The sequence below is a fragment of the Triticum urartu genome, chromosome 2A, assembly GCF_056163025.1.
Source record: "Triticum urartu cultivar PI428250 chromosome 2A, HENAU_Tu73, whole genome shotgun sequence".
NCBI lineage: Eukaryota > Viridiplantae > Streptophyta > Magnoliopsida > Poales > Poaceae > Triticum > Triticum urartu.
This window is the reverse complement of record NC_141874.1, coordinates 738,965,988-738,979,547: the sequence shown is the minus strand read 5'-3', so window position 1 is coordinate 738,979,547 and position 13,560 is coordinate 738,965,988. Positions and strand designations below refer to the sequence as shown.

Sequence of the window (13,560 nt, the reverse complement as noted above, 5' to 3'; positions counted from 1 at the left end):
AAAAAGTAACAACAAAAGAATTTTGTGTTCATAATTAAGTTCCTAAAATTTGAATAAATATGGGCCGATTATATATGAGTCATTCGAAAAAGGTTCTAGTTGGTCTTCTTTCTCCCCCGTAGTGAGACGCCCATCCCGCGGACTGCCTATGCCGCCACTGGCGGTACCCCTTACATGCCTCGCCGTTGCCGCCTTTGTAATGCTTCTGCCCCCCCGACACACACACACACACCCCACCATTCTTCTTGGACGGTAGCACCCCACACCCCGATCTATCATCCCCTGGCGACGATGCTGGCGCGTCGTCCCCGGTTCCATGTCACTCCCAGATCAGCCACTTCAGCGACCGCGCACCTCAATGTCGCTTGCCTTGGCACCCCGTCTACGCCTGCCCTTCTCTCCAGAATCACTAACCCAAATTCAAATTTGAGGCAACCTGTATATAGCAAACATGAAGAATTGTATCTTACCAGAAAATATTAGCACTCTAGAATTTTTTTTTCTAGCTGAAAACTCTAGACTTTTATTTAAGCTAGCTGAACACTCTCGATTATTAATACTATTTGAAGAACAATAAATAGCAAGGGACAGCCCACGAGAACGAAAGAAACGGAAGGGTGAAGAGGGGATCCTAATGCTTAATCACGTTCTTTGTCTATAAATCCTGTTTGTTGAGACGTACTCCCTCCGTTTCAAATTACTCGTCGCAAAAGTGGATGTATTTAGAACTAAAATACATCTAGATACATCCATATTTAAGACAAGTAATTCGGAACGGAGGGAGTAGCACCTTGTTTTCTTTTTTTGAGGTGATGAAGACGTAGCACGTTGGAGGACGATGTCATGTGACTTGTGTGACTCACACTAGACTAGACCAGCCCAAGCCCATCGTCCACTCCGGCAGTCCGACTTAAATAGAAGTGGGAGGGCAGAGCAGAGGGAGATTGAGAGAGAGAGAGAGAGAGAGAGAGCAGAGGAGAACAGAAAACAGAGAGCAGAGCAGGATGAGGGTGGCGGTGGTCGGCGGCGGGGTGAGCGGGCTGGCGGCGGCGCATGAGCTGCTTGCCGCCAGCGGCGGAGACGGCGTGCGTGTGACCCTGTACGAGGAGGAGGACCGCCTTGGAGGGCGTGCCAGCACGGTGGCCGTCGACGACGGCGCCGGACGCGTCCACCTCGACCTCGGCTTCCTGATCTTCAACCAGGTCCGTACATACATGCATGAGTGAAGCCACCAGCCTCATGCAGAACCAGCTCGAGAAGAGAACGATAGCACAACTCTTTGGTTTTCTATAAGTGTGTCTGTACCTCGCATAAAACTGTTTCTGAAAAAAGCATACGTAAACGTCAAGAGAGAAAGCTTGTAAAAATTGCTCCATTGTCAAGAGAGAAGGAAAAACCATCAAAAAAAAAGGAGAGAAGGAAAACGATTTACTAGATCACTGAGGTGAGCACTGGAGCTGAACCTCTAGATATAGATCCTTCCTACCTTTTCTTTTTTCGAGAAATGTATAGATCCCGCCTTAATCTTGGCATCCGGAGTTCTTGTTTGCTTCTGCCTTCTGGCAACTCAGTGCTAAGTTTAATTATGACATATTCTCTTTACCATTTGTATTTTAGGGGTTCCCTTACCCTTTGTGGTAATATGTTCTTGTAGAACCGGGCATATTCTTTTCAGTTTTTGAGTGGACGGCATGTTTTGTATAGAACGGTCCATTAAGTTTGTGTTTTTTAAATGTGTTTTCTAACATGTCGTAAGATGTTACTGTCAAAATGAGTTTAAAACAAAATGTTCATGTACCTCAGTAGAAATGCCCATATAAATGAAACAAAATGCCCATATAAATGAAACAAAATGTTTATCACATTTTTAGAGATATTTGTGTATATAAAAAATATTAGAAAACATTGACAGATTAAACATGTTCTTCATATACTTTAAAAAATTATTAACGTATTGCAAAAACAAATATATACCATCCAAGTAAAAAGGTAAATATAAGCGAAAAATTAAATTAAAAATAAAATAAAATAAAAAGAAAGGAAAGATGAAAAGAAACAACAGCAGAAAGCAACTAGTGAGTAAAATAATAAAAAAGGAAACCTGAAACAGAAGAAGAATGGAAATGGCCCGACCCTAATAATTAATTTCGTTGGACATCTTTTCACTTAGGCTAGTCATAGTGGAAAGTAACTTAGACTAGTAAATCTATGTTACCATCCTCATAGTAGAGAGTAATATATGTGTGGTATCATGCAAATCATCATTTATTAAGATATAGACTCATTTTGGCTTGGGATGCTATGTTACCGTAACAAACTTATTATGTTATTCCAAACACCTCTCTTTCCTCATTAAATACATGTTACATAAAAGCATTTGCAACAGTTTGTATATACGATCGTTGGTATAAATGTCCATGTCAGCAGTCAACAACACATCATACATGCTCTTCAATGAGGCATATGTTAAACAACCAAGCGGGTCCACTAATTGTTGAAGAAATGAACATGCTTGTCTTGAAACTTGTGTCAGGAGCGTTGCTTCAAGTTCATACGATTTCATTCTCCCTCTTCTTTTATTATTAGCCATGTCATCCAAATAGTTTAGGTGGCAACTTTACCAACGATGATCATATGACTGTTGGAGATGTCTAAGTAATTTTTCTTTGATATATTATGTTACTGCCACCATGACCAGCCTTACTCTTCTCCTGAAAAAAAAACTTTCCACTGACTCCGCCAGCCATCATCTGTGGTCCTCCGCCGCGGCGGCCAACTTCGTCGTCTCCGGCGAGCCGCAACCGGCGATCTCGACCACTCCGACAAGGAGTACCATCCCCATGATACCTACGGCTTCCTCCGACGTAGCTTCGGCGCCACCGTCGAGGCTTACCCATCGCTGCTCTGTGCGTTCGCCTATGTCAGCCGGCGCCGGCCCGAAGGCCGCTCCGACGAGGTGCCCCCCGGCACCCTCCTATGCTGCTTCGGCGGCGCCACAAAGCCTCCCCCTTGCATCCCTATGCCTTCGCCTACTGCAACGCGCCCTGCCGCCGTCATTTGAAGCAAGCCCCGTCAGTCTCCAAGACAGCAGGGAAGGTGCTCGGTAAAATGCTTCTAAGCGCAAAAGTCATCCAGTGTCTACTTATTTGCTCATTGATTTAGTTTGGAAAGACTAATTGTGTACAAACAATTACCCAACCAAATACTACCATTCAACTTGACTCATTTTGTTTTCAAACTAAGACTCAACTTGACTCATTCGATCATTTTTTAACGGGGTTATGTCAGCTTGGAGATTGGTGACCAACTGACCACCATAGCATGTGAACCTACAGTATCTGGCTTCCTAGTTCAAAACTGACTCTCGGTCGACTCCTCGTAACGTTGACCTCACCATTCAAAGTTATGCGTGATCTAAATAATACTGTTACCAGCTCGAGAGAAGCAATTTCGTCGGCTGTGATTTAGGTTCCGAACTTTCCTAGTGGGTAGATTCTACAGCACTAGTCAGAACGAGAAAGCTCGCCAGGTTTATGAAAATTCAGGTTCCGAAATTTCGTCGAATAATTGTTTCGTTTTCTTAAATGTGTTTATGCCTCATAAAAATGTTCCTGTAGATCATCAGTCAGAACGAGAAAGCTCACTAGGTTTATGAAAATTGCTCCGTTATATAGAGGGAAGCGAACATCATGGTTTTTGGTAGATTTTTTTTTAGGAAAAAGGTTCAGTTGTCACAATGAGAGTGTTTACAAGGCTTGTGAAAATTGCTCCATCGTTCAGAAGGAAGAAAACTTTATGGCTTTTGGAGGAGCTAGGAAAATTTCGAAAAATATTATACTAAGAAATTGTCCAAGCGTTAGTCTTTCCTTATGGTATCTGGCTTGATCTCAACAATCAGAGTTCTTGTTTCCTTCTGATAATTCAGTGCTAATCAAAGATTATGATATGCATCCACCTAGCGTTTGCTGTCATCTGTTGTATATCCCTTGAATGGACTCGCATTGGCTGCCTAAGTTATGTATTGTCATATTACCGAAATTGTACTATAATTCTTATGGTTGGAAATGCAGTTGTAGCTGTACATGTTGGTTTATATATGTTTAATGTGCATGTTTGTAACCTATTTTGATTTTTTTCCTTTACTCTGATTAAATCCATTCAGAGGAAGATCTTTGTAAGCCTATATTATAAGATTTTTTGTTTGTTCCTGGCTAAGATTTTTGTTGTGTCATATGCATCAATTGTAGGCAACATATTCCCACATGATGGAATGGTTAGAGGGGCTCGGGGTGGAGATGGAGAGATCGGACATGTCTTTCTCAGTGAGCACACAATCGGACGGCGGCAGCACAGGATGTGAGTGGGGCAATGGCAACGGTATCTCGAGCCTCTTGGCGCAAAAAACCAACATACTGAAACCCAGTTTTTGGCGTATGGTCCGTGAGATACTCAAGTTCAAGAACGATGCTCTGACGTAAGCAGTCCAGTCCCTCAGTTCTTATGTCCATATATAATACTCCCTCCGTTGCGAATTACTTGTCATAGGTATGGATGTATCTAGATGTATTTTAGTTCTAGATACATCCATTTCTGCGACGAGTAATTTGGAACGGAGGGAGTACTTCCATTTGAAGCTGTACATTCAGAGATAACAATTAACTTGCTGGTTTAATCTTTGGAATGAAGGTATCTGGAGTATCATGAACATAACACTGATGTGGACTGTAATGAGACATTGGGGCAGTTCATTCAGTCACATGGATATTCCCTATTTTTCCAAGAAGCTTATCTTGTACTGCTTCTAATCTACTTGCTTATGCTTCTCCTTTTTTTAGTGTATCTAGCAACTCTTCATTTTGGCGAACATCAGAATTTCTATATTCAAGTTTTGATTTTAATGTCTTTGAACAGTCATGTAAAACTGTAAAGAGAAACTACAGTTTTCAATTAATTATAAAATTCAGATGAAATTTTCACATTCTAATGAAACTCTGGGCTGACTATTTGATGGCTAGTATGTTTTTCCCACCAACATTGGCGCAGTGCAGGGGACGGTAATTAAGGCTGGTTATTATGCAGTTTTTAGTTGGTGACACGAAAATATATATTTGGTGCAGATTCCAGTGTGTGCAGGCCTGTGGCCATCTTCATCCCAAGGTGTTTTGAGCTTGTCCGCTTTCTTCGTGCTATCATTTTTCCGTAACCATGACCTTCTTCAGGTACCTAGCACATTTTATACATGTTCCATTCCCACTACATTTGCATGCTTAATTCTTCTTTGTACATTAGAAAGCTGATTAAAGTCGCTGCACTCTCAGCTGTTTCGCTACCCCCAGTTGCCCACTGTCAAGGCTCTTTTGCAGTCTGTTGTAGACAAGGTACTTACAGCGACCCATATGGGCAACAACAGTGACACATGATCTCTGTTTATTACACTCTATAGGCTTTAGCTGCAGCCAAATGCAGGGATTAAACAGTGCAACTGTTGCGTACACGCAGGTAAAAGGAGAATTGGAAAGCATGGGCTGTCGAATTAAAACCAGCTGTCGGGTCAAATCCGTTTCAAGTTTTGATGGAGGTAAACACATGCGTTATTGCTAATGCCAAACTCTTTGTTGATTGCCTGGGAGTACAAACAATGTGTCTATCTCGTATTATGTTGGCACTAACGGAAATAATATCTTGGCACTGGCAGCTGGCCACAGAGTCTTGGAGAATGATGGTTCAGAGGAAACATATGACAGTGTTATCCTTGGGGTCCATGCACCCAATGCTCTGAAAGTACTAGGAGCTGAAGCTACACATTACGAATTGAAAATTCTAGGTGCTTGTCAGTATGTCCACAGGTAAAGCCTGTCTTCTATTGCTAAACAAGCGCTTTAATAAAGTTTGATCTGATGTACTAATCGTACGACACATTTATGTTGCAGGGATATATACCTCCACTGCGATCAAAATTTGATGCCCCGAAATTCGTCGGCATGGAGCGCCTGGAATTTCCTGGGGACAACTAGCAGGGGTTTTTCTGTTACTTACTGGCTAAACCATATTCAGGTAAATTCTTTGGTTTCACGTACAAGTTTTGTATAATGAATTAATTGTATTGATGATATATATCTTGAAGAAAGGACCCTGCCCGGATTTATTACAACGCTAACACCATTTTGTACATTAGCGTTACATGTCAGGACTAGGCATGCATCCCCAGCAAAAAGAAAGATCCAATGGATAAAATCATTTCTGTGTAGCAATACAGCCATATTTTCATCACCTTAGAACACACTCTAGAGCAGGCTCACTGAATAAAAGCAAAATGGAACCTTCGGTCCAATCCCTCCAGCAGTATGAATGGATTACTTAATTTTTAATTGTGGTATATCTGTTCTTTTTTTGCAATTCTAGAAAATTGAATCTGCCAGGCCTTTCCTGGTGACACTCGACGCCCCCTGTGTTCCGGATCATGTACTACATAAATGGTCTACAAGCCTTCCTGTTCCGTCTGTGGCTGTGGCGAAGGCTTATCTTCAGCTTGATAAGATCCAGGGAAAGAGAGGAATATGGTTCTGTGGGGCATATCAAGGTAACCTGTTTCATGAATTTCAGTTTGTAGATGCAACAACTTGCATGTACATGTACGACATACTTTTACTACATTAAAGTTTGGTATGAAATAAGAACATCAGGTCTCAAATGTCTCTTCTGCCTTGGATAACAGGTCATGGCTTCCATGAAGATGGATTGAAGGTAGCATGCACAACCTCTCCACTCTTTTGGACCTGTGTGCCATAGTGGACCATACTGTTACGTGCTAAAATTGGCAATGGTCTAACAAATCTGAACATAAATAATCCTATCATAACCATAACAAATTATATCCTTGTTTACCTCTAGTTGGCCTAAGGCCCAAGCTACTAGATCTTCAAGGTTCTCCTTTATTAATCTATGGGGGTCGTTTCCTTTTTACAACAGTCTGACAAATACGTTTTTGGTTTCAATCACATAATTCAGAGTGACTATTTCATGAAATAGATACATGAGGCCTATTTTTATTGGACATATTGAATCGATGTAGGCTGGGAAAGCAGCAGCTCAAGGTTTGCTTGGAAAGAAATGTGAGCTTCTGTTGAACCCGAAGCAGATGATTCCATCATGGACTGAGGCTGGGGTGCGCCTTGCAGTTGCAAGATTTTTTAACCTATACATATCCATCGGCAACTTGATGTGAGTCCTTTTGTGAGTCAATATACTACACAACGTCTAATTATGATTATTTTTCACCTTCAAAGTTTTCGTGCAGATTGATTGAAGAAGGAGGTAGTGTGTTCAGCTTTGGTAAAGCTTGCGACAAATGCCGTGTAAAATCTGTCATGCGAGTTCATGACCCCTTGTTCTATTGGAAGGTTATCTTCTCTTCTCTTTTTCTTCCCACACATGCATTTTTTTTTCTGATTGGTGATGTGTCCATGCATGATTCTTTATTTCTTATATACTCCACTGCAATTTCTTTATCCAACCTTCTCATTTGAACTACATGTGTTTATCCTGGCTCTCTCACGGCTTTCAGATTGCAACAGAAGGAAACCTTGGCTTGGCAGAAGCCTATATTAACGGCTGTTTCTCTTTTCTCGACAAGAGAGAAGGCCTTCTGAATCTTATCCTGGTAAACTATATCATAGTCCATGAGCTTATTGGTAGAGCTATTTCTTTCTTCATTACAGATCAAATCAATGATCCACTCCGTTGCAGATTCTCATTGCTAACAGAGATGACCGTAGGAACCGCCGCATTGCCAGAAAAGGGTTCTGAAACCTTCAATTCTCCACTAGATTCCTGTGAATTGTTTCATAAAAATGAAGTAGTATCTATGAATCCCTGTGATTGTGACTAATCATGTATATAAAAATTGTTCGGTTTGCAGGGGTCGATGGACACCATTGCATGTACTAGGTCGGTTGGCACATGCTAAGTACTTTTTGGGCAAATTCTCAAGGAAGAACACTGTGACACGAAGTCGTCGAAACGTCTCTCAGCACTATGATCTTGTCAGTACTCATGTCTCTTCTTTTGTTATTATATTCCATCTCTGCTTCCGTCAATTTGTAATATATAATTATTGCAGATCTTATAGAAATTGAGATTTTTTGTGTTCCAAACCTTATCAAAATGATAGATTATCATTCGGTACTTGTCATATGTCTACATGACAAATAATACTAATAGTTCTGTCTTCTCATATATGTGTGCAGAGTAACGAATTTTTCTCGCTTTTTATGGATAAATCGATGACTTACTCTTGTGCAATTTTTAAGGTTTGTAAATCTTGTTATTTTGTTCTGCAGCTTGTAATTTTTGTAGAGTAGTTTTGTTAATCATGGACTAAAATTAAATTGCTAGATGGAGAACGAAAGCTTAGAAGCAGCCCAGGAACGTAAACTTAGCCTTCTAATCAGCAAGGTAATACTACCATGTCTCCAGAGACTGTATCATTTGACTGTTTACTAGTTAGACAATGCTGTGAACATGATCTGATGGTACTTCAACCTTGCAAAATACACATTTAACCAAAGGCTAAAGTCGAGAGGGGGCATCATGTTCTTGATATCGGTTTCGGCTGGGGAAGTTTAGCAATACAAGTGGTAAAGCAAACTGGCTGCAAATACACTGGAGTCACTTTGTCGGAGAAGCAGCTTAAATACGCCCAGGGAAAAGCAAGAGAAGCTGGCTTAGAGGTTAGTTATATGTTAGTCCCTCGTTTACGGCTTTATGCAATACACATGCAGTTTAATTGTTTATCAATAATTGCTAATTCACCATATGCCTGTGTTAACTGAGAAAGTGTACTGTGATGAAAATTTTCTATATTACTCCCTTCTTTAGGAAATACATGTGCAGTTTGATAGTTTATCAGTAATTACCGATCCACCATATGCATGTGCCAACTGAGAAAGTGTAGTGTGAGTATTTTAGGTTTTTTATTGTCCAGTCCTCCACCCTTTCTTGTAATTGATGATATAAAGATGTGAGAGTGAATATGTCATTTGATAGGTACAAGCTGGCATGGCCCAATTTTTACCAATAATTGATTTAGTTTCTGTTGCCGCCAATTTTTTGAAACAACGAGCTCCCTTGTGGATTTCCATTAGCGAAACCACCCAAACCACATAGTTCTTATACAATCTCTTCTGGGCTCCATCTGCCCGCACGCGCCTGTGCAATCTCCCCTTAGGTCTAAACTCAGTCAAAACCCTCACTGTTACATACACATCACAGCCTTTTAGTTCGAAATCCTCGAAATCAACCAACATTTCAATCATCTCAGGAGAAGGAACTGTAGCACAAATCCTCCCCATTTTTTGCAGGGGACAAAATCCTCTCCTTTAGCAACAAGTTTCCATGACCGATTCTGTTAATACCGCATGGAGAAACCACAATACAACAATGTGGGAGTAAGGTTACCTCTAAACACTGGAATCAAACCGAGGGTCCACGCGCTGCGAGGGTTTGGCCTGTTGTCCCAGATCGAAACTTTCATTCCTGTATGTGGTTATACAGGCACATTTGCCTTAGAAGTAGCCCTGTCTTGCTTGGTGGAGGCTGTATTCGAGGAAGAATGCCCTTGAAGCACCGGCTTCGGCGTCCACTGTATCTCCATGCGTGCCACCAAGCGATTGTGATTCGGGGAATCCCCCGCCCTTTGCGGTCCACCCTGATCCATCCACCGCTAACGGCACAGTCATCACAGCCTCCACTCTTGTCATGACCTGATGACCACCACATCTTCACAACATGCCATTCATTGCCCAAACCCCCTCCATATCTTACTTGACCTCTCCCCGCCATCTGCTTGCAACAAGTATCGACGCCCCTTCCGCTGCGAAGGAGTCAATAACACCTCCCTGTAGGACCACAAATCACGAGCTCCAGATTCACCACCTCCCTACTCCCCCGCCTCTGCCTCGGTCACCATCGACATGATTCAGGTTTGGAAGAGTGGAATGGGACAGATTGTGTGAGCAGCTGGCGCATATGACCCAGGGTCCAACCAGCTCACTCGGAATGAAACGGTATTCCCCCGCATGCCCGCCAGCATCATAGTTTGGCTTTGACTTATTTTCTCACCTCAGCTCTAAGTTACGGCTTTACCGCTATGTGTTAGTATTCAACAGGTTTGTAGAATTTGGCGAGAAGAGTTTTCAATTTGGAACCAAAGTATACAAATATAGTTTGATTAATCAAGATTTCTTTAAGCATTTGGATTGGACAGAGTCAGTTTAATATATTTTTGGTTCTAAATATCTTTCGCAAAGAGAAATATCATTCAAGAATGGCACATGGAAATAATAGACGTGCACATTAAAAACAATGAAAATAGGCATGCAGTAGTAAAGATCCAAACACGTTACCATTTTCGAAGCTTTTTCATTGCTACGGAAAACACACCTTCTCATGAACTTCCTAGGCGCCGTGTCACGTTGGGCCTTTAACAGCTTTGACTGTCGGTGATTGATCTAGTAACTTTACATGTCCCCTTAAAAATGATAGTAACTTTACATCTGAGCCGTAAAACTTGCGAAATTATGCTGCCGTACCACATAAAAAATGGGCATATCTTCTGATATTTGTGAGATTTTCTAGCAACCTATATTTTCTGGCTAGCCTGTCATGCACTTTAAATATAGAATAGAATAGATAAATATAGACATGCACAGAGAATTAATCTGGTATTGTCCCCAGCTTACTTCGGCAGGGTGAAATCCTAGCTAACAATTCTACTGTCTATTGTTATTAATTTTTAGGACCACATAACTTTTCTGCTGTGTGACTACCGTCACATACCACCTTACAAGTATGACGCAATCATAAGCATGTAAGTATATATTACGGACGTGCGCAGTGACTTCGACAATACATATACGCATTGTTATAATATGTATTCCTCTTCTGTGAATCAGCTGTATGATTGAACATGTTGGCCATGAATGCATGGACGAATTTTTTGCCTGCTGCGAGTCTTACTTGGCTGAAGATGGCATAATGGCCCTGCAGGTTAGTGCACGTCAAATATCATTTTCAACAACTAAGTGTCTTTCCATCCAACCTTACGGCTGGATTCCACTATCACCACGAACAATGAAGTAGTATATATGCCTTATTTCGGTGCACAAGAATGAGGATTATGCTTTATTCTTTCGTATTGGCAGAAAACCCAATGAAACGTACTCCTTCTATCCAAGCAAGACCTTAGGCTTACACTATCATGAACTAACCATTATCTGCAAATACATACATGTGCGTTTAGTTCATCTCAGCTCCAGAGGAACGGTACGAGCAATACAGAAAAAGGCCAGACTTCTTAACAGAATATATATTTCCTGGTGGTTGCCTTCCTTCTTTGGCCCGTGTAGTGTCTGCCATGAGCACGTCATCAAGGTTCAGGTACGTTACACATCAACCGATTGATGCTTGATTGGTTACTTAATAGTTATGCATGAATCTCCATCGATTAAGCCCTCCCTGATCTTGTTGCGCACTGGGTGTAGCATAGAGCATGTCGAGAATATTGGGCCCAATTACTACCCAACTCTGATGTGCTGGATGGACAACTTCACTGCCAACAAAGAGTAAGTATCAACTGTCTATAGAAGAATAGTGTTGTCCAGTTGATTAGGAAAAAACTTGGTGAAAACAAGACTAGCACATATATTATATGTTCATTGAGCAAGTAAATTTGCTGTGACGATATATACACATGTACATATATAGTTACAGTTGGTTGCTCAGTTAGTATTAAAAATCTTATTTTCTTTCTTTTTCTTGCAGTAAAATGTTGGCCCTGGGCTTTGATGAGAAGTTCATCCGCATATGGGAGTACTACCTCATATTCTCTGCAGCTTGTATGAAGTCACGGACACTTGGAGTTTACCAGGTACGTATGTACTCGTGATATAATGTATATGGTATTTACCTATGTTATTAATTTCCAGACAAATTAAAGTCATATACTCCTTCTGGTACTCTTAAAAAGATGACATTTTGGAAATCAGCACGGTCTCCCAAATATTGCGACCATTAGTTTTCACAGCAATAAATCATCAAACTTAATGAAATTGTCAAATGATGAAAGTATTTTCTTGGGAAAGACCTTCACATGTGATTTTCATATATCAAAACATAGTAACCACTACTTTGAAATTTTGACCAAATTTATGTCTGAACCTGTACCTTTTTGTGAAAAGGAGCTAGCACCCCATGCATTGATTGTGATGATGCCTGACTGGCTGACATATATATACATTTATGCTGTATGCAGGTTGTTTTCTCTCGCCCAGCCAACCGTCGGCTAGGCCAGCCTTTGGCTAAAGCCTAAAGGCAACATATCCTTGTCCGTTCAGTTGTCGAACTGTTACTTCTCGATAACCTACGACCTTTTAGTAAGTCAGCCCCGGAATGGTTCGTTCATACGGGCAGCCTAATCAGGTGGTTTGAGATCTATCTCTCTGTTTTAATCGTGAAATGGTTAGTTTTTCATGGCAGGGTATTATCTATCAATAAACTTGTATGTGCGCATGCAAGTGCTACCTTAGACTGGTCAGTAGAATTTGAGAATTGTATGGAAGGAACTGGTTTGTTGCTTTGATATCTATCAAAATGAGATGATGTCCTGGTTTGTTATTTTTTTATCTATTCCACGTTTAACATTTTTTTTCAAATGCTGGTTATGAGACAGAATCAATGTTCCTAATTACCATGTTCCACCACTGGCTCAGGAAGAGCATCAGTTATACTTGCAAGTTACCACATGCATGTTTTCTTAGATGTAAGGGTCTAAACGAGCCATGCTTTAAATTAATAAAGCCAAAATCGACCAAGGGTACAACAAATTGCTCACACAATACAGCAAATCCGAGATTACATGCACATAAAGAAAAGGAACTGCGAAAGTGTTAGGAAAGGGCAACTTGTATTCGCATGGAGCCACAGGCCAACATATATGCACGTACATGTAACGGAAATATACATAAAAGCACTTATACAACGAGGAAAAACTTAAAGGCTATACATAAGAATACCGTTCTAAAACCAAACCTTAGATTCATGGTGGATCAACAATGATTTTGGAGAGATAGAAGTCATGATATGCTTTACCCTGGATTTTTGCGAAAAAACCCGCCAACTATAACTACAAAGGCACATGTTGAAGAGCAACCACCTGATTGTGCACACTGGAGCACACAAAGGAAGCATCGACGTCAATATGCTTGATGAGCTCATGCTTCATAGAGTCGCACACAATAGTTGTAGCAAATGTACTGTCTGACAAGAGAGGAGTAGGTATAGTGATAGAAATCCCGAAAAACCACATAGCCAGGTCATCTTTGATGTCAAAATAGCCATAGCATGCAACTCGGCCTTTGCATTGAATGGGAAACTGCAATATGTTTCTTTGCTTTCTAGGTAATTAGAGAACCACCAAGTAAAACACAACAAGTAAGGCACCGAGTGGTTATCCAAATGGTCACTATCCAAATCCAAACTAGCATCCTAATAGGCATGAATTTA

General features: G+C 40.9%; 1 protein-coding gene across 1 annotated transcript; it reads left to right on the top strand.

Moving 5' to 3' along the window:
• Positions 1-836: 836 nt before the first annotated feature.
• Positions 837-12,672, top strand: LOC125527598 (uncharacterized). The gene is made up of 24 exons (XM_087545317.1): positions 837-1,202; positions 4,248-4,474; positions 4,687-4,792; positions 5,118-5,219; positions 5,319-5,378; positions 5,500-5,578; positions 5,696-5,846; positions 5,931-6,054; positions 6,403-6,580; positions 6,716-6,744; positions 7,073-7,221; positions 7,298-7,400; positions 7,565-7,660; positions 7,747-7,799; positions 7,919-8,042; positions 8,247-8,309; positions 8,395-8,454; positions 8,568-8,729; positions 10,797-10,867; positions 10,953-11,046; positions 11,300-11,436; positions 11,541-11,621; positions 11,821-11,926; positions 12,311-12,672. The coding sequence occupies exons 1-24, from the start codon at positions 1,005-1,007 to the stop codon at positions 12,365-12,367; spliced, it is 2,610 nt and encodes an 869-aa protein (XP_087401443.1). The 5' UTR covers positions 837-1,004; the 3' UTR covers positions 12,368-12,672.
• Positions 12,673-13,560: the final 888 nt, after the last annotated feature.